The sequence below is a fragment of the Olea europaea genome, chromosome 1 (assembly GCF_002742605.1).
Source record: "Olea europaea var. sylvestris chromosome 1, O_europaea_v1, whole genome shotgun sequence".
In the NCBI taxonomy this organism is placed as follows: Eukaryota; Viridiplantae; Streptophyta; class Magnoliopsida; order Lamiales; family Oleaceae; genus Olea; species Olea europaea.
Window position 1 is genome coordinate 24,895,199 of NC_036237.1, and position 21,731 is coordinate 24,916,929.

A 21,731-nucleotide genomic window follows, 5' to 3' on the forward strand; every position below is an offset into this window, starting at 1 on the left:
AAATTCACAGCTACATGCATATATATACCTTGCGGATTGTACATAGCGATTGTTGAGGATGGACATATCAAATTTGTAGCCGATAAATGTTGTGAAAGAGATAATGGTGTGGGCATTGACCGTTGTGAAAATGAAAGTGGTGTCGGCATGGAGTCGTGCAAATATGACGTTGGGGTCAACATGGAATATTGGTGAGGTGGCCGAATGTTCGTTCCCCCGTCAACCATAGTGCTATTGCTGTTTCTTGATCTCTTACTTGTGCCTCTGAATTGCATATGCATCGAAGTTAACATACATTCATCCTTTTTGTAATTATGAAATAAACATTAGAACTTACCTTCGCTTTATTCAAGGCCGTCTCCAACGGGCTTTTTCTCCGAAGTTTTTTTGGCGCACCCTTTCGTTGGGCCAATCTTCGGTCCATTACATTTTCGCTCGCAGCTGCTGAACCATCCTCATAGTGAATGGGTCCGAGCTGGTTTTGTTGGGGAATTGAATTACTTCGAGCACTTGATTTTGTGGTCATAAGCTCTCCACTCCATTATCGCTCGTGACCGCGTTTCATCATCTGCAGCAAGGTCTGTCACCTCCGCAAAAGCCTTAGACGTCTCTTCATATCTTAACTGGGAGGGAGTACTAACTAACCCATCATAGTTTATTGCAACCCTCGTGTGTGCTCTGATAACATCTCTCCTCCATCTCCGCAGTATGTATCTATTCGGAATGTATGTGACATCGTTGCAATTCAGCATTGTGATAGCATGCCTGCAAAGTATTCCCCAAAATTCAAACAAATGGCAGCTACAAACTATGTTGCATTTATCTCTCTGGAATGAGACGACGAATGTTTTCCTCCTACGAGCACTTTCGTATATAATACACTCCCGTACATCATAGATCGTATAAGAACTTCCTTCTGTTGTAGATACGATATCGCAGTATACCTTCCCCGTGAACTCTTCTTGAACTTCCCTGAATTTTGAAATCGTGTAAATCGACCTATACTGTTCCTCCATCTCGAATTGTGTTGCGCATGGTACCATTTGAGAGAACGACTTGAAATCGGCTTGGAATTCCTTCTCAACCTTATTCCTTAATGCATGCTCATATTGTTCGACAAACTGCTTCAATGAAGTCTTAGAATGCACATACCTATCGAAGAAGGCATTCATGCTCTCACTTCTCTGCGTTGTTGAAATGATTAAAATGATTATTGTATTGTTTAGTTAATTGCTACTTTTCATGTGTTTGAAGGCTCCTCCTCATGATTTCTTCTGTACAGTTTTTTAGGACATGGACATGTTACTTGTTGCTTTTCCAAATCAAGAAGAGGGTTTATATTGAGTTATTCATTGCCAGTTTACCACATCCCTGCCACTGATTTCGATTGTTGAGTAATGCCTTTCATGTTTGTAAAATATGTATTATCAAGTACTGAATATCTCAAGTTCGTGAATTGTAATTAAATAAAGCATGTTACTATAGTGAACTAGAATTGAACAGTTATGGTACAATTTTGTGCAGTTCTACTCTTAAATGCAGAAGATTTTTATTTCTATGTATAGAATAAATTCCTGTTCAGAATTGATAAGGTCTAGTGGGAATTTATTGTTATTTTTTTATCTTATTATTGTCTAGGATATGAAACGTGTAAATTAAAAAGACAATTGTGTATTGTTTTGTTGTTGTTAATTGTAATTTTATGTTTTTCATGTGTTTGAAGACTCATCTGTTATGCAATTCCTCTGGTTAGCTCTTGAAGACGTAGCATATTAGTTGTTGCTTTTCCAATTCAATAAGAGGTGTTGTATTTTGGTTATTTGCTGTCAGTTCACCAATTTTACCATCTTTTTGGATCCCCAAGAAATATACAAAAGAAAATCATTCATTGTTATGATTTTCTCACCAAAATTTACCATGGTGCTTGAACTTCTTGTTTGTAATGTTTACTTTATTTACTAAAAGAAAAAATAAAATAATTAAGATTTACGGGGAATTATTTGAGTTACAACAATTGATACTAAATGTGAAATTGTTTTTATCGCAGCTCACAAAGTATGGATGATTGCAAGATCAACATGATGATGTTTTGGTTGACGAAGATAATGAGATTGTCACCGAGTCCGCGAACTTAGTGGAAGGCGAAACATTAGTGGGAGATGATGTAAATGCGCCTGAGGTGGGTATGATATTTAAAGATGAAAAGGATATGTGTGACTTTACAAACAGTATGCTTATGTCATTGGTTTTCCGGTTAAGAAACGGAATTCGAAAAAGGGGGATGATGGAGTTATGATATATGTAACGTTCACATGCAGTCGTGAAGGTCGAAGACCTGGTAATATTGGCAATTTAGTGAAGCCACAACTGACAGTGTAGATGGGTTGTAAAGCCAGGATATCTGCATCTTGTGATATTCTAGGAAACTGGAGAATTAATACGGTCCATGTCGAGCACAATCATGAAACAAGTCCATCGAAGTCCAGGTCGTTCCGATGCAACCGATACTTGAGTTCAAGTGTGAAATGGAAGCTTCAAGTGAATGCTATGGCAGGAATTTCATTGCATAAAAGCTATAATTCTGCAATTGTAGAAGTAGGAGAATATGAGAACATGACTTGCATTGACAAAGACTGTCAGAACTATGTAGAACAAGTGAGGCGATTAAGACTTGGAGAGGGAGATACTGTAGCAATACAATCATACTTTTCAAAAATGCAAGCACAGTGTACATGATTTTTCTTTAGTATAGATTTGGATGATGAGTCGCGACTTAGAAATGTGTTCTGGGCAGATAACAGATGTAGGCAGGCATACAAGGAGTTCAGCAATGTGGTCACTTTTGATGCCACTTATCTCATCAATAAGTATGATATGTCATTCGCCCCTTTTGTTGGCGTCAATCACCATGGACAGCCAACTCTGCTTGGTTGTGGTCTCCTATCAAATGAAGACACGAATACTTTTGTTTGGCTGTTCAGGACGTGGCTTCAGTATATGCATGACATAGCTCCACATGGAATAATTACTGATCAAGATAGGGCTATGTAAAATGTAATTCAGATTCTATTTCCAAATATGAAGCACAGATGGTGTTTCTGGCATATTTTGAAGAAGTTCCCAAAAAAATTTGGATATCACGTGGATAAGGCTTCGATATTTAGGGCTATACATGGATTGGTGTATGATTCGTAGTCCAGAGAAGAATTTGAAGATGGGTGGATTGCAATGATTGATACGTATGGTTTGCATGAAAATGATTGGCTGTCAAGATTATACGAGAATAGAGAGCGTTGGGTTCTCTATTTCTTGAAAACCATTTTTTGGACAGGGATGTCAACAACGCAAAAAAGTGAGAGCATGAATGCCTTCTTCGATAGGTATGTGCATTCTAAGACTTCATTGAAGCAGTTTGTCGAACAATATGAGCATGCATTAAGGAATAAGGTTGAGAAGGAATTCCAAGCCGATTTCAAGTCGTTCTCTCAAATGGTACCATGCGCAACACAATTCGACATGGAGGAATAGTATAGGTCGGTTTACACGATTTCAAAATTCAGGGAAGTTCAAGAAGAGTTCACGGGAAAGGTATACGTATCTACAATAGAAGGAAGTTCTTATACGACCTATGATGTACAGGAGTGTATTATATACAAAAGTGCTCGTAGGAGGAAAACATTCGTCGTCTCATTCTAGAGAGATAAATGCGACATAGTTTATAGTTGCCATTTGTTTGAATTTCGGGGAATACTTTGCAGGCATGCTATCACAATGCTGAATTGCAACGATGTCACATACATTCCGAATAGATACATACTGCGGAGATGGAGGAGAGATGTTATCAGAGCACACACGAGGGTTGCAGTAAACTATGTCGGGTTAGTTAGTAGTCCCTCACAGTTGAGATATGAAGAGATGTCTAAGGCTTTTGTGGAGGTGGCGATGAAACGCGGTCACGAGTGATAATGGAGTGGATTAAATGTCAATGTGAAGAGCTTATGACCACAAAATCAAGTGCTCGAAGTAATTCAATTCCCTAACAAAACCAGCTCGGACCCATTCACTGTGAGGATGGTTCAGTAGCTGCGAGCGAAAATGTAATGGACCCAAAATTGGCCCAACGAAAGGGTGTGCCAAAAAAACTTCGAAGAAAAAGCCCGTTGGAGATGGCCTCAAATAAAGCGAAGGTAAGTTCTAATGTTTATATCATATTTACAAAAGGGATGAAAGTTGTTAACTTCGATGCATATACAGTCCAGAAGCACAAGTTAGAGATCAAGAAACAGCAATAGCAATATGGTTGACAGGGGAACGAACATTCGGCCACCTCACCAATATTCCATGTTGACCCCAACGACATATTAGCACGACTCCATGCCGACACCACTTTCATTTTCACAACGGTTAATGCCCACACCATTATCTCTTTCACAACATTTACCGGCAACAAATTTGATCCATGTCCGTCCTCAACAATCGCTATGTACAATCCGCAAGGTATATACATGCATGTAGCTGTGAATTTAAAATTCACTATCTTGTGGATACAACATTCACTAGTCATATGGTGTTTTATTGTAGGAGAAGTAATGCCATACTACTATCAAAAAATTTTGGATCAAAGTGACAGAGGAAAGTAAGGTGAGGTTTGTGGCATAGACTTGAAATGTTAGACCGTCGGTGTTCATATACTTGTGAAGTATGCTACTTATTGCATTCGAGTTCCCATTTTCCAATAGTTGAAGTCTCACCATCACCATCTTCAAGATTTGCATCGCTTGATCAAATTCTGAAATTGCATTTTGCAGATGAAGCATTTTCGACGCTAAAGCTGGAATCGCTCTCAACAGCAACTTTGTGAAGGTCGTTTCTTAGTATGACAATGAATGGGGTTACAGATATGCACTGAATTGAGTGGAATAGAAATATTTTGTGTTCGATTTTTGACTTATGATTTTTAATTCGGATTCCCAAATTTAGAGTGTGATTTTTTATTAGATGGCTTTTGGTGCTTAAAATGTCAATACTAAACAACTTTATCCAAGGGATTGGACATAATCACAAGTGTACTACTGCTTAGCAGGATGGGTAGATATGGTCCTGGTTGGTGTGGCCTTGTTGGGGGTGGGGGATTGTTCAATAGTCATCAGAATCACGAGGTGTAACGTGCAAAATTACTTAAAAATACAATGTTCTTTGTCCACTTGATCTGTGTTTTTATCTTCTTCAAAAAGATGGCTTACCAACCATTGGTTACTATATTGACTATATTTATGATTCTTCATTTGTTTGATTAAAGATCTCATTAACGAAAATTTCTTACTAGGATTGACTTAGATATATTCCTATTTTTTTTGGTCGTGATACTCGACTACATAAAAAGAATCAAATATTGTTCATAACATTGGTAGCTCGTTCAATTTGTCTATATATTGCAATTACAATATAATTCTCTATTTTACAGTAACCGCATTGTTAACTTGATTCGCCACATGGCATCTGTTGCATGATTTAATTTGGCTTGGATTACATTTTCTCCACACCGTCTGCAGTTTTGTTGGAGTCCTAATTATGTTGTTTTTTAAATAAAAGAGTTGTTCTAAGAATTTGGCTTTGTTTTCTTTTTAGGGTGACCTCTCTGTGGGAGAGGCCTTTTGAGTTGACAGTTTATTTATTTTTTGCGAAAGAAAATTGTGGTTTTACCATCTCAATTTAGAGTTTCTTATTTAATTTGTTCATCTCAGTTTATAGTTTCTTAATATTTGGTTGGAATGTGCTGTTTTATTTATGTTGTTATTGCCACCTCAATTAAACCGAACAGAAGCAATATTCACGTATGAGAATGTGGCAGTGGGACTCACTCAATTTTGGACTGCAATTGGAAGTAACGCTAAAATTTCAAATAATATAGAATTGGTTTTTAATTGGTTTTTGATGATACAAGATAGCTTGGCAGCACCTCACTATCCGTTAGACATCTTTGATTACATCAATATAAGGTCGTTTTGATACATATTTGTCACCTTAAGAACCCATAAATGTACATAATTCAAACCACAAAATCAAGCTTCAAGATAGGCTACGCTACAACAAGAAAAATCTTCGACGATTTCATTATTTTACAAACACGACACACATGTAAAAAGATGAACATTAAGGTTTTGCGTCATATTAATCATACGCATACAAACATCTCTCAAATACTACAATCATTGTTTTCTAATCAAGCTGGCCGTTTCCCCTTTTCATTCAATTCTGGGCTTATTTTTGTCGTCGGAATGGTCACGTTCATCAAAATCTAGAGCTGTTGTTCGTCACTTATTTGAAGTTGAGATTCAAACATGCGAGAAATCTCGTCAACTGTTTCGTGCATCGCAGGGTTAACTAAGGTAGTGCCACTGCGACTGGATCGACCGCTTGATTCGTCTTTCACGACCCATTCCCAAAATTCACAATTCTTACTGTAGCAGAGGAATAATTTTCCTTTATTCTTATTATCCTTCTCCACCACAAAACATTTCTCGAATCCGTGCTTACATCGTGTACAAGGGCGTTTCTTTTTGCAATCGTCAAATCAATGGTCTTTAGCTCTACAACTATGACAAATTCCAGAGTTCCTCCCAGGCATTCTACTATGGGAATAAACCACCACCGACAAATGTGAACTCAGTTATGTATAGAAACAAACAAATCAGAATTAGTTGGAATAACGAACCCGAATAAGCTAATGAAAATAAATTAAAAATGAAACGTCAAGTCTTAACAACGAGACCGACTTCTTGGCTACATCCTCAATTTAATAAATTGATTGCTAGATCCATTTAAATAAAAACTATCACACAGAAACCTCATGCAGATACAAACCCCAGCATTTTTGAAGAGAAATTCATATTATTTCCTCTAACCAGAATTTTTCACGAATAATTATCAACTGAAACTGAAAGATGGGCATTTGGAGAGGCGATTCCCTGTCAAGCTTTGGAAAGTGCAAAATTGGTACAATTTAGAAAATTTTGAAGGCATACGAAAATCCATATGGCCCCATTAATGAAATCAATTCTATGATAGGAATAAACCACATCGACAAATGTGAACTCAATTATGTATAGCCTCAATGAAACACAAAAATCAGAATTGGTGGAATACCAAGCCCGAATAAGCTAATGAAAATAAATTTTCGCAAATCAAGTGTAAAGAATCACAACAAAATGGGAGGTCCAATATTCTATGGAGGACCATATATGAAAACCGATTATCTACATGGAAGCCATAATAGATGAAATATAAAAACATCTACCTATAGACGGAAATGCCGACGGGTCTCGCAGAGGGAAAATAATTCCGGCAACGGGTGTGACTTTCGGTCTCCAACGGATGGATAATGGTGAGTTGTGTGGCGACCAGAGTTGAAGTTCGAGCTTCTCTGCTCTTTCGTGAAATTGGGACTCCGACGACCGAAGACGGTGGGTTGTGTGGCGACCGAAGTTCAAGTTAAGGTTCTCTGCTCCGACGTAAATTTCACGATTGAAAGGTGAAGTAATCAGAACGGGAAATTTTCAACCTTTTCATTAAAGCTTCAGAGAAGGAACTGACGATAAGCTTCCATTATTTTTTGAAATAACGTGTTAATGTTGGAGAGAGAAAGCAACTGACAACCTTCCATTATTGTACTGAATTGTGTTGAAAAGAACAATAAAATAAAACTAGTTAGCATGCCACGTGTGAATTTTCAAATTTTTGTATTCCACCCTGTTTACAAGCCTATCACACTAGCTTAATTGAAAATAGATTGTCAAATGAAAAGGTACGCAAGTCAGCATGCCACCTCAAAATTTTCAAAATTCTGTATTTTACCCTGTTTACAAGCCTGTCACAGTAGCACTATTGTAAAATAAAACTAGTTAGCATGCCACGTATGAATTTTCAAATTTCCGTATTCCACCCTGTTTACAAGCCTGTCACACTAGCTTAATTGATTTCTCTTGGGTTGTTCTCTCTTTTAGGATCAAATCTAGACTTCAGTCGAGGAATTAATCGGCTTGGCTATAAAAAGTCCGACGAGCTGGCTGATCGTCGAAATCTCGGTAGCAGGGCAACAATGTTGCACTTGGATCAAAGAAAAGGAAATGAAAAGAAACTTTAACAGCAGAAAGGCTAAAATTGGATTCCGAAGGAGAAAAATTCATGGGTGTGGATTACTACAAAATTCTTCAAGTAGACCACAATGCCAAATTCAAACAAATCTCCGAACCCTACGACGTATATATATCATATCTATTTATATTACAATTTTTATATAGATTCTCATCTTCTTGAATTACCTAGTTTTAATTATTATTGCAGGTATTAAGCGATCCACATAAGAGGGCAGTTTACGATCAATACGGTGAGGAAGGGTCAAAGGGCAGGTGCTAGTGGGTTTTTCGGGATGACTGCTGGTGGTGGGCCCACAATGTCCTTGTAAAGTCCCGAAAATTTTAGAATAAAATTTATTTGTTCTATATGCGATATATTTATATTTTAAAATTGGGGGACTAAAGTAAAATAAGTTTTAAATTCTTATAGCTTATTTGAGGCAAATCATTAGATTTTGATAGATCGAAGATAGATATATCGATATTAAACTCTTTTTGTAACTCATAACTAATTAGAAGTCAAAAGTTAATTCGGATATGTTAAGCTTAAGATATTGTCGTTTAAAGAAATTTTTATCTATTAGTTGTTTATTAAATTGGTGACAACCATGTGTGCTTTGGATTGGTACTTTGATAACTAGAAAATAGGTACAATTCCAACGCCATTAGGTAGGTATTATGGAATTAATTAGTTTTGAGGTAGGATGGACAGGTACAAAGTCAAATCCTAGCCCACTTTCAATAGAAAACTCATTTTTATCCAATTCTTATCAACTGTGGTGGTATATGTCTTTTGTATTATTATTTCGCTAAATATTTTCACTATAAATACCCCATGAAGTCAAAAGAATTTTGCACGACAGATTATTTATACATAGACACGGTCAGAGAGAGAGAAACATAAGAAAAGTGTTTTTGCATTTCTTTACATTCCTTCACGACTTTTCAAATTTATCAATGTAAGATATTTTGTGCAACTGATTTGTTTCCTATTCTTTTATATTCAATTAAATATGCATGAATTATTAGTAGACTTTATGGTTTGACTTAACAAAATGTGAACTCTATTGAGTTCTTTATAACGAAATGTGAAATCCTTTAGGAATTCAATATACTGCTGATGGGTGAGTCGTTTGGTTATTGATATACTTCATAAGAAATGTGGTATGAAGTGTTTATTTTTTATTGTTATATAATTGTGTATGAAAATTGCACATATCTTACTAGATATTTTTAAATATCTACTCTTACATTAAATTTACACGTTAGTTAGGGTTGATTGAACTATGGCCAGATGACGATGCAAATTGCCAAGAGGATTCAAAAAGTGAAAAAGTTAAATTTTTTACCTTTCAATTTGTTAGTTTAATTTGATTAAAAACATGTTATTTAATTAGTTATGTTTTTATGTCTTTTTTTTAGGATACGATTTCAATGATTTAATTTAGATTTATGAATGTTCTAGTTATTTTTTTTGAAGAAATTTGTTTTTGTCATTTCATCTTAAATACAAAGAAAAGTAAATATTTGGTAACACTTTAAAATTTATGAATTTTTGAGGTGTTTTAATTTGGTATCAGAGCACAGATCTAACTTCCTGTAGACATCTTTAAAAAAAAAAAAACGTCAAATGAATAAATAAATAAAATTTTCCTAAATAAGTAAATAACATCTATTTCTAATCTCTATGAGTTCTAGAAATTTTCTTTTGGTAGAGTCTCATCATCCAATGAATGACTCGAGCTCAGAATCCGTAATCAAATCAATGAAATTTTGTAGCTCAAATTCTTGCTTGGGGTCCTCATTCAACTCCAGTTCGATTTCCTCCTATAGGTCCTCCTCAGGCTCCTCCCCTGGTCCTCTCTAGCTCTGGTTCAAGCTTGAACTCGAGCATTCGCTCTTGTTGTCTGTGGTTCTATAAGATTATGATATCCTCACAGTATCCGTTAAAATCAATCATGTCCCAATCTTCTTATAAATATAGCTCATAATCCATATCTCTCACGAAATAAGCCACGTCTCTCCATCGAAACCGTATAGTGCTTATAAAATGATATATTGAGAGGATTTTCTCCTCATATCCGAACGATCTTGCTTGCTTCCACTTAAAAATGAAATCTTCAACATGCTCAACAAATGTTCGCTCCCATCTCACTTCATAATTTATGTAGTTCTCAATGGCTATTTGATCATGGTGAAGGTTTGTTGGGCTATTCCTAGTTGTTTGCTAAGTCCTAATCATTTGAGAAGTATAACTTCAATTATGCTTATTCTTTTAGTGCCAACGTTATTTCATTCTATGCTTGCATAAACAATATTGATAATAAAGTTGAAAATTTTTTAACTAATAAAACGTGACAGGTAAACATGATTATACATTTCATAACATAAAGCAAGATGACTCATAATCATGCTAAGAGAATAACATTTCGGTTCATACCTTAGACCAATTGGGGAGTGGTCACATATTGAGCGTTGCATGCTAAGAATTCTTCATATCATTAAATGTTTAAGTCCTTAAAAATTTTACATTGCTATTAATTCCTTAGGGCCTGTCATTTTTCACATTTTTCCTTGTTTGATTGCAAAAATTTTCTTGCAATTCATTTTCCTTGGTTTTGTGGAAAACTAATTCACATAGGTTTGGTGGAAAATTAGTTTTCCACCTTTTTTTTTAAGCGATGAAAACAATTTTGTTCCTTTAATCGACAATTTTCATGAAAAAAAAAAGGCAAACAAATACCAAAAGATTCAAAATTTCAACATTTTTCAACTGAAAATTTATACCAATCAAACACATTCAGTTGACAATTTCCAGTAAAACAAGTTTTAAATAATTCAACTTTCCATCCAAATTCCATTTTTACAATCAAACGGACCCTTAATGTTTATGAAAATACTTTTTTTTAAATGTTAAATGTTCGTTTTAAATTGATTATGAATGATGATAGTTTAGAATTTAAATTGTTATAGGTCAATGTTAATGTTTTAGATTTCACATATCATAAAGATTTATGTGTTTAGCTTTAGTCTTCGGGTGATGTTTTAAAATTTATCAATTAGAAAATTCATATTTCAAGAGATTTCATGTTCTACTTATCATGGAGTTTTCTGGATTTCCGTATTTGCAAAATTGAAAGGCTTTGTCAAAAAGATCTAAACTATCTAAGAAGAGTTTGGGATTTAAGCGGTCTACTTTATTCAAATCAACAAAACGAAAAAAATTAATATTTCAAACCATCCCAAATTTAGGAAAATTCTATTTTGGGAAAATTCCATTTTAGGAAATTTCTAATAAAAAAAATATTTTCCATAAATATTAAGGAATTAATGACAATATAAAATTTTAAAGTCTTAAACATTTAATGATATGAAAAATTCTTGGCACGCGATGATCACTACTCAGCCACTCTTTAATTGATCTAAAATATGAAGCGAAATGTTATTTTCTTAGCATGATTAAGAGTTATCTTGCTTCATGTTATGAAATGTATTATCACATCTACCTTGCATATTTTATTAGTTAAAATTTTTCACCTTTATTACGACTATTGTTTATATGAGCATGAAATTAAATAATATTATCACAAAAAGAATAAACATAATTAAAGTTATACTTAACACATAATTAGAACTTGGCAATCAACTAGGATGACTAGGAAGAATCCAACATACCTTCATCGTGCTCAAATGGCAATTGAGACTTCATAAATTATGAAGTGAGATGGGACCGAACCTTTGTTGAGTATGTTGAAAATTTCTCTTTTAAGTGGGAGCAAGCAAAATCGTTCGGATATAATGAGAAAACAATCCTCTCGATATATCATCTTATAAACACTATGTGGTCTCAATGGAGAGACGTGGGTTATTTCGTGAGAGATATGGGCACAAGAAGATTGAGATATGACTAATTTTAAGGGATACTGTGCTGATATCATAATCTTATGGAAGAAAAGACAACAAGAGCCCGTGCCCGAGCTTGAACTACAACCAGAGAAGGAGTCTGATGAGGACCCAGAAAAGAAAATCGAACCAGAGTCGGATGAGGACCCCGAGCAAGAATTTGAGCCACAAAATTTCATTAATTTGGTTTTGGATTCTGAGCTTAAGTCATGCATTACTTCGGATGATGAGACTCCACCAAAAGAAGATTTCTAGGACTCGTAGAGATTAGAAATAGATGTTATTTACTTATTTAGGAAAAGTTTATTTATCTATTTGATATATTTTTTTTGGAAACAAAATACTATATGTAAGAATTTGGAAATTTTGAAGTTTTTCACCATTATTATTATCATTTTTCGTGTCAATCAAATATTTCTAAATTAAAATTTTATGTGTTAAGAAAATGGCAAGACAACAACAAAACCAAGTTACGGTCATTAAGGATTTGTTGACGGCTGTACAAGATTTGGGTAGACAAGAAGCACAAATTGGTTCCTAGTATGCAAACGCTAACAACACCAGCTTAAGTGTTGAATAGTTTCATCAGTATAAACCCCAACCTTCGATGGCAAGGCAAACCCACTGATAGCTAAAGAATGGATAAGAGGAATGTAGCGAATTGTCAAACATCTTTCTTTCGCTGATGCTCACAAAGTATTATGTGCAGAATTCATGTTATTTGATGCTGCAGGCCACTAGTGGGAGTCAGCATCGTGCACTAGAACAAAAGCACAACAATGTGCTCTAACTTGGACACAATTCAAAGACGAAGTGATGAGAAAATACTTCTCACAAGCTCTGAGAGATCTAAAAGAGACAGTTTCTTTAACTTAAACAGGGAAAGATGAAGCTTGAGGAATATGAGAGAAAGTTTGAACAACTCACTAGGTACACACCACACCTAGTGGACATGGACACAAAGAAAGCAAGGAGGCTTGAACTGGGATTACTTTCGGAGATTGGTGGAATAATGACATCCCACCAATTAACCACCTATAGTCGAGTTTCACAAACTGCCAGACAATCTTAGATAGGTTAGAGATTGATCAAACTTTTCAACAAGTTGCCGAGCCTTCAGGAAAGCAAAAATGGTATAGGTCCAATGAAGAGAAGAGATGGATAGAACAAGAAAATTAACATTGGACCAAGATTTGGACAAGTTGTTTCACCCTATCCAAAGTGCAACAAGCCACATAGAGATGAATGTTTATTTGGGAGTAATGTGTGCTATCGATGTGGTAAGACAGATCATATTGTTAAAAACTGCAAAGAAGCCCCCTCAAAGATAGATAATAAGCAAGAAAAAGAAAGGAAATGCCAGAGTTTTTGCTTTAACTCGAGATGGGGTAACATAGGAACAAAATGCAAGTAATTTTTTTAGACATTCTTTTTAGGATGGGAGATTGTAAAGTCCCGATAATTTTAGAATAAAATTTATTGTTCTATATGCTATGTATATTTATATTTTAAAATTGAGGGACTAAAGTAAAATATGTATTAAATTCTTATATTTTATTTGGTTCAAATAATTAGATTTTGATAGAGCAAAGATAAGTATATCGATATTAGACTCTTTTTGTAACTCGTAATTAATTAGAAGTCTTTGACTCAGAAAAAAGTTAATTCAGGAATGTTAAGCCTGAGATATTGATGTTTAAAGAAATTATTATATATTGGTAGTTTATTAAATTGGAGATAACCACGTGTTCTTTGAATGGGTACAATCAAAATTTCTATATAACTAGAACATATATACAATCCCAACATCATTAGATAGGTACCATGAAATTAATTAGTTTTGCAGTAGGATGGACAGGTACAAAGTCAAATTCTAGCCCACTTTCAATAGAAAACTCATTTTTATCCAATTCTCATAAATTGTGGTGATATATGGTTTTTGTATTATTATTTCACTAAAACTCAAATTGTAAATATTTGCACTATAAATACCCCATGAAGTCAAAAGAATTTTGCACCACAGATTATTCATGCGTAGACACTGTCAGAGTGAGAAGGAAAATAAGAAAAGGGTTTTCACGTGTATTATTTTACATTCCTTCACAACTTTTTTGCAAGTGATTTGTTTCCTATACTTTCATGTTTAATTAAATATGCATGAATTGTTATTGGACCTTTAGGTTTAATCTAACGAAATGTGAAATCTATTGAGTTCTTTATAACAAATGGGGGTATAAAGTGTTTATTTTATTGTTATATAATTGTGTATGAAAATTACACGTATCTTACCGGATATTTTTAAATACTCACAATAATTTTACAGGTTAATTCGAATCAATTGAAACTATGACAAGATGGTGATACAGACCGTCAAGATGATTCAAAAAACGAAAAGCATTAAGTTTTCATATCTTTCAATTTGTTAGTTTAATTTGATAAAAAAAAAAATTGTTATTTAATTAGTTAGGTGTTTATGTCTTTTTTTGAAAGATACAATTTCAATGATTTAATTTAGATTTATGGATGTTCCAGCTATTTTCTTAAAGAAATTTATTTTTATATTTTCGTCTTAAATACAAAGAAAAGTAAATATTTGGTAACTCCTGAAAATTTTGGGTGTTTCAGTTTTGGTTTAATCCCCGAAGTGCAGATGACATATTCTCTGAATTTTTTGGTTTTAACAACCCGTTTGGAGGGTTGAGGGATATGGGTGGCACCGGGTCTGGGACTGGCGGGTCAGGGTTTCCCGGGAGTATGTTTGGGGGCGATATATTTACTTCGTTGAGGAATGCCGCTGGAGATGGGGGCTCTGGTAGTATGCCGCGGAAAGGAGCTCCCATTGAGAGGATATTGTTGTGTAGTTTTGAGGATTTACACAGGGGGACAACTAAAAGATGAAGATTTCAGGGGATGTTATGGATCCCAGTGGGTAAGTCTCCAATTCCTGTACATTAGTGTTGATTTATTATTTGTTTGGTGATGTATGAGATAAATCTGGTTTTAACTAGGCTGGACTCATCATTAATTTATTAAGAATGGGGAATAATTAAATATGTCTGTAGTTGATTCTAATTTCCAAATATATGATTTATCTGTTAATGGCATGCTATAAGTAGATTGATGAAGTTATGTCTGAAAAAGGAACAATCTCGGTGAAGTGAAGATGCTGTAGTTTGCCACTGAGAGTCTCTGAACTGTTGTGGTTGTGTAATTTTTGCATGTTTAAAATTTTTTTCCAAGTCATTTTAATATTATTTCTTGACAGTGTTTAGAAAGACGACAAGGTTTAAGTCTTAAGGCGCTTGGAGGTCTAAGCGTCATTGTGAACCAAAAATAATATAAAAATAATACCATTACATAAACAAGCATGTAATAAACCATAGCAAATTATAGAACAAGTTTAACTGTCAATGCAAGCCTGACGTTCATGGCTGGAGTGCTGCAATTCTAGAGTCCCTGTTGTAACAAATAATCAAAGAATTGAAGTAGGTTTTAATATAAGTAGATTTTAAAAGATGGCTGATAAATATATATTCAATAAATTATTAGATTTCCGATGGTTAGGTTTAAAAACCAGTGGGACTCAAATGACTTGATCGTCGGGGTGCATGCTTTTTAAACCAATTCTTTTTTTGATCGTTTTTTTAAACCAATTCTTGACAGTACACAGAGTGTCACTGTTCTATGGTTATATTGCTCAAGGGCTCATTACAGAATGAAAGCGTCTAGTTTCCTATACCCGGGGAAAAAGGAATTAATTAGTTTTTTTATTTTTTAATTCTAGTTTATTGTCTATGTTTATTGTCTTTTATGTAGTTACTTAGGGCTTATGATCCCTGACACAAATCTAAGCTCATGTTCTCTCATAAAGATATAATATCAAAATAGAAAAGAGAGATTATTATTCTAGAAACAGTTTGGGAATGCAAAACCGAACTTCCTTTGGTTCTCCCTGAAAATGATCCTCCTTTTTCGAACCTTTTTAAATTTCTTCTCTCGTCTTCTGCGATCACATTCACCCCATCTCTAAGAAACTTTTCAGCAATCTCTCTTTTGTACAGTCTACAAAATTGATGGTTTCTAGCCTTCCTTAGTCTGGTGACTGGTAGTATCTGCAAACACAATTGGATCAAAAAGAACAGATAAAAACTTGGGGGAGAAGTTTGAAAGTTTAAATGGTTAACTCAACATTGAAAGTTATTACCTTTTATGGCAAGCCCTGCACAATATTGGTATCGCTAGAGACATGCAAAGAGCTCGAAGTGTGCAATACCTTCTGAATCTATGGTTATAAAGTTAGAGAGGATGATTTTTTATCCTTGATAGCTCAGCTGCTTCTATTTCCTGTTATCTTCATTGATTTTTTTCTCTGTCATTTGTTCCAATATACGCAGTGAGTATGCTAACCACCCTTCATAGCTTATGAACCTTACATGCTTTAAAAAGCTTTTCGAGCTTACCGTGAAACCCAGCTCCCGTGAGGTTTCTGTTGCCTTTTTGAATCGTTTTATCACTTACCCCAATTTTTTACTGATTTTCTTCTGAAGTCTAGAATGCTCAATAGGTTCTCTAATTTCATTTTCATGCTTTTACATGAATGGGGAATGGGCAAGAGAAAGTCAATATTGCATGTGTAGATGATGACAAAAATTGAGAAGAAACTAATAGTGATGAGAAGGATGGGGAATCAAATATGTTAGTTCTCTTAGAATCTTGTGTAGTGATGATATAGGAGACTTATAAGTTGAATCTACTTCTAATAGTAAATTATAATTTTGTCATGTTATTACTAATTTGATAACTAACTACTTGCTACTTTATTGATATATTTTCATGCTTCTCTCTATGTAAGATTTTCATTTGTTATTACCTTGTTTCATTCGGTATATATAATGTATACAACATAATAAATATCGTCTTTCTGATAATGTCTCTTTAGATGTCCATTTCTTAGGCTAAAAGCCTTGCTCTTTTCTTGCACACACATTGGAATAGCTCTTAAAGATTTTGTTTATGATAATTTTTCAGGCCTTCCACTGTGGAGGAAATTCTTGCAATTGAGAACAAGGCTGGGTGGAAAAAGGGAACAAAATTAACTTTTCCTGAGAAAAGAAATGAACAACGCGGCGTTAAACCATCTGTCCTAGTATTTATGATCGATGAAAAGCCACAGTGTATTCAAGATGGACAGCAATGATATGATCGTCTCTCAGAAAATTTAACTGGTTGAAGCTCTGACTGGTTATGCCCCTGGTGGACGGAATCTAGCAATACCGATAAACAACATCACAACTCTGACATATGAAGAAGTTGTTAAAGGGAAAGGAATGCCCGTCCCCAAGGAAGCCAGTGAAAGGGGAAACTTACGAATCAAGTTCAACATTAAGTTTCCTAGCAGGCTTGCTTCAGAGCAAAAAACTGGCACTAAACGAATCTTCATGAAACCTAAACGCAGACCAGCCTACGATCTAGGCAAAGATACCTCAATTTCGAATTTAGTGAAAACGACGCTTATATAATGTATTTATCGAGTTTTAGTTGGATAGAAAGGGGAAAATAAATCGTTAGCTACTTGCACTCAAAATAGATTATTCAAGTTGCTCAACTTCGAATTAAGCTCTTTTTTTATCCTAATTTTTAATTTATTTTTTATTTTTTATTTTTTATTTTTTTTGTCAAATTCATTTTCAACGATACATTTCGTGGGATTTATGGCTTTTATCAATTTGTCAATCATACATTTCATCAACTTTTATATAAACATGCAAAAAAAAACTCATCTTTATCTAAACCAAACAACTGAACAAGGCTAAATTCAATTCCATCAACGTTTCTTCCAAATTAATTTTAATAAGTCTATATATCAATTGTCAGTCTACAAATTTGATTCAAATTTACACAATTTAATGCTAATTTTGAGCCCCATTTTTTGAGATAATAAATTTTGTAATATTGATATTTTTTTTTTTAAAAAAGAATATGTGATTGAAAATGAGTTTATTATTATTTTTTTTATTTTTATAGAATGAGAATCAATCATAGAGTAAATTTCAACTCCATAATGTCTATAGAGTGTTCTCGACTGAGATTTAATGAATTTTTAAATATTATAAATTCTGATGTATTTTGTGTATTTGAATTGATTTCAATAGAACATATAAGATTTCATTGAAAATTATGAAATTTCAAAAAGTTTGTAAGTGTATTTTTAGATTAGAAATTCATTTAAATCTTTTGAAATCTTTATAAATTCACGAGTTATCAAGAGTACTTAAATTTTAATGAATTTTACGACTAAAGATGTGAGAACTTTTAAAATTCATTAAAGTCTTAATTGAGGAACTCCTTTACTCAGTAGAACACGAATTTTTTCATAAAAATAAAAAATTAAAATTGTTGTTGGAGTGGAAGAAGCAAAATAGGGAGCTAACGTATCAATTCCCTCTTCAAACTTCAAAGAGTACACACACATTTTGCCTTTTTTTCCTCTGTAATTTGATTCCCATGTTACATGCACAAACAACAATAAACTGATAAGATTTAATTTGTACTAGTTGAATTTAAGAGAGAAAATAAGACAATACAAAGAGAAGAGAATTGTATTGAATAGTGTGATTTGTTTACAAGAGAGGTATCCTATTTATAGCCTAATTTGAGAGTAATGTTTTCCTTTCTAACCAATGTGGGACTAACTAAGATTTACATTGTATATACATTAACAGCCCCCAAGGTGGTAAAATGGAGACCAACTTGAGTTTGGAAACTAGATCCTCAAGGCGTCCAGGAGGGTGCGTTTTAGTGAAGATATCAGCAGTTTGATCTGTTGAAGAAACTGATAATAGTCCAATAGTCCCACGGGTGAGATGATGACGTATAAAGTGACAATCAATTTCAATGTGTTTTATGCGTTCATGGAATACATCATTGTGAGCAATTTGGATAGAACTTTGATTATCGCAGTTTATGATAGTGGCAGTAGAATGGGTGACGCACATGTCTTCAAGTAACCAGCAAAGCCAAAGAAGTTCCTGAGTTGTATCAGCAAGGGCTCAATACTCAGCTTCTGTACTGGATCGAGCGACTACTGTTTGTTTCTTGTTGCGCCAAGAAATAAGAGAATCACCAAGAAAAAGCAATACCCAGTGGTAGATCTATGATCAGTGGGGTTACCTGCCCAATCTGTATCTAAGTAGGCACGAAGCTCGAGTGAAGAGTGAGATGAGAAGTGGAGACCATGAAATAGAGTCCCTTTGATGTACCTGAGAATGCGAAGTACTGCAGCATAATGGGATGTGCGAGGAGTAGAGAGAAATTGACTGACAATATGGACAGCATAAGAGATGTCGGGGTGAGTAACTGTAAGATAAACAAGACTACCAACCAACTAGAGAAACAAGGTGGGGTCATCCAAAGGTGTACCATCCATGGGAGTGAGTTTAGAGTTGAGCTCTAGAGGAGTGGTATATGTCTTACTATCTATGAATCCCGCTCAAGTAAGAAGATCAGAAGCATACTTTGCTTGCGAAAGATAATATCCCTCAGAGTTAGAAGTGATCTCAAGTCGCAAAAAGTAACTATGCTTTCCAAGATCTTTCATTTCGACATGTTGGCTGAGATAAGTCTTGAGATCCAAAATTTCGGATGTGTCATCACCAGTGATGATCATATCATCAACATAGAGGAGAAGAAGGATAGTACCCTGGTCTGTTTTGCGAATGAATAGAGCAGAATCATGTGAGTTGGAAGTGAACCCAAAATCTCTAACAATGGTGCTGAACTTGGCAAACCAAGCTCGAGGAGCTTGCTTGAGACCATAAAGAGCCCAATGAAGTTTGCAGACTTGATGCGGAAGATGATGAGAACCAAGAGGAGGGCACATATAAACTTCTTCAGTAAGTTCACCATTGAGAAAAGCATTTTTCACATCCATCTGAAATAATTCCCAATGAGGACGGCGGCAACTGCAATTAAGCTGCAAACTGAAGTGAGGCGGGCAACCAGGGCAAAGGTCTCCTCATAGTCAATCACATACTCCTGGGTAAACCCTTTAGCTATCAAGCGAGCTTTGTATTAATCAATGGACCCATCAGAGTGAGTTTTGATCTTGTAAACCCACTTGCATCCCATGGCATGTTTGCCTTTTGGTAGGTCCACTAGATCCCAAGTGTGAGTGTTTTCAAGTGCCTGTAGTTCATCATTCATTGCTTTCTACCAAAGAGGATCAGAACTAGCTTCACGATAACACTGAGGTTCATGCTGAGAAAGAATAGTAGAAAATACAATAAAGTCACGAAAATTAACAGAAGGAGTTTTTACCCGGTCACTTCATCGAGTAGGGAGATTAGAAGTCATTGGAGCGGATCCATCAAAAGAGACAAGTTCATCGGAAGAGGGCAAGGTGGATAACTCAATTGAGGTATCTGTAGACATGTTGGTCGGTAATGACATATCTGAGAAAGAGATAGGATGTGTTGGTGGAGATATTAACTCAGAAGAAGAGTTTGTCTCAGGAGTGTCAGGAAAAAGATCTGTGGAGAGGTCAGTGAATAGGGTAGAGGTATTGTCATGTGACAGGTGAAACTTGGATATGGAGGCGAACATCTTGTGTTCCCAGAAAACAACATGACGAGATACTCGGAGATGTTTGGAGTAAGGATCCCAACATCTGTAGCCTTTGTGTTCAACACCATATCCCAAAAAGCAACATAGTCGAGATCTAGATTCCAATTTGGTGCGCTCATGAGGCTGAAGAAGAACAAAACAAGCACAACCGAATACCTTAAGAGTGTTATAGCCAGGAGGGTGACCATAAAGACGCTCAAATGGTGATTGATTCCCAATGATGGGAGAAGGCACACGGTTCTTGGTGTAAACAGCTGTAAGAGTAGCTTTACCCCAAATGTGTTCAGGACACGAAGCAGATATGAGAAGAGCACAGATGGTATTGAGAATGTCTTGATTTTTGCGCTCAGCACGCCCATTTTGTTGAGAAGTGCCTGGACATGAACGATGAGGAAGAGTGTCATGTTGGCGAAGAAAAGTAATGACTCTAGAGTCTATGTAATCAACAGCATTGTCAGCATGAAACACTTTGATATTGCAAGAAAATTGAGTTTTGACCATGGTAGCAAAATCAAGGTACAACTGAGGTAATTCAGATCGATTACGCATAAGAAATATCCAAGTGTAACGAGAGTTTTCGTCAATAAAAATTACAAAATATCTAGAGCCTCCTATAATAGCAGTGGAAGATGGGCCCCAAACATCAGAGTGAATCAAATCAAATGGTGCAGAAGAAAATGAATCACTTTTGTAAAATGGCAATGCTGATTGTTTTGCAAGTTGACAAGGAAGACAATCAAATTGTTCTTTATTAACAAACCCTAAATAACCACTAGATGCTAAAAATTGAAGGCGACTAATAGAAGCATGACCCAAACGAGAATGCCAGAGACTGATGGATGAGGTAGATGAGACGGGTGTTGCTGTCTGAACTGATGAGGAGAAACGGGATGGAAGGTGAAGATTAATTAGCTCAAAGAGTCGTCCAACTTTACGGCCTATCCCAAGAGTTTGTCCCGTCTTTGGGTCCTGCACACAACAACCAGAAGCAGAAAAGATGACAGTTAGACCGAAGTAACATAATTGATCAACAGATATAAGAGTGAGAGTGAGTTGGGGAATGTGATAAGT

At 35.1% G+C, this 21,731-nt stretch overlaps 1 protein-coding gene and 1 pseudogene across 1 annotated transcript; both read left to right on the plus strand.

Moving 5' to 3' along the window:
• Positions 1-2,379: 2,379 nt before the first annotated feature.
• Positions 2,380-4,861, plus strand: LOC111406339 (protein FAR1-RELATED SEQUENCE 5-like). The gene is made up of 9 exons (XM_023035738.1): positions 2,380-2,688; positions 2,812-3,047; positions 3,201-3,476; positions 3,561-3,641; positions 3,759-3,936; positions 4,050-4,187; positions 4,308-4,497; positions 4,582-4,636; positions 4,723-4,861. Exons 1-9 carry the CDS (start codon positions 2,380-2,382, stop codon positions 4,859-4,861), a joined length of 1,602 nt encoding a protein of 533 aa, XP_022891506.1.
• Positions 4,862-14,651: 9,790 nt separating this feature from the next.
• LOC111398278 lies at positions 14,652-17,634 on the plus strand (annotated as a pseudogene).
• Positions 17,635-21,731: the final 4,097 nt, after the last annotated feature.

What these genes read in the sequence shown, in the direction of transcription:
- LOC111406339 (XM_023035738.1), top strand. Translation starts at nt 2,380, where the DNA reads ATGGGTTGTAAAGCCAGGATATCTGCATCTTGTGATATTCTAGGAAAC. An exon ending in GACTTGGAGAGGGAGATACT is followed by an intron (nt 2,689 to 2,811) that starts GTAGCAATACAA and finishes AGATGTAGGCAG; the next exon opens with GCATACAAGGAGTTCAGCAA. An exon ending in GAATTCCAAGCCGATTTCAA is followed by an intron (nt 3,477 to 3,560) that starts GTCGTTCTCTCA and finishes TTCAAAATTCAG; the next exon opens with GGAAGTTCAAGAAGAGTTCA.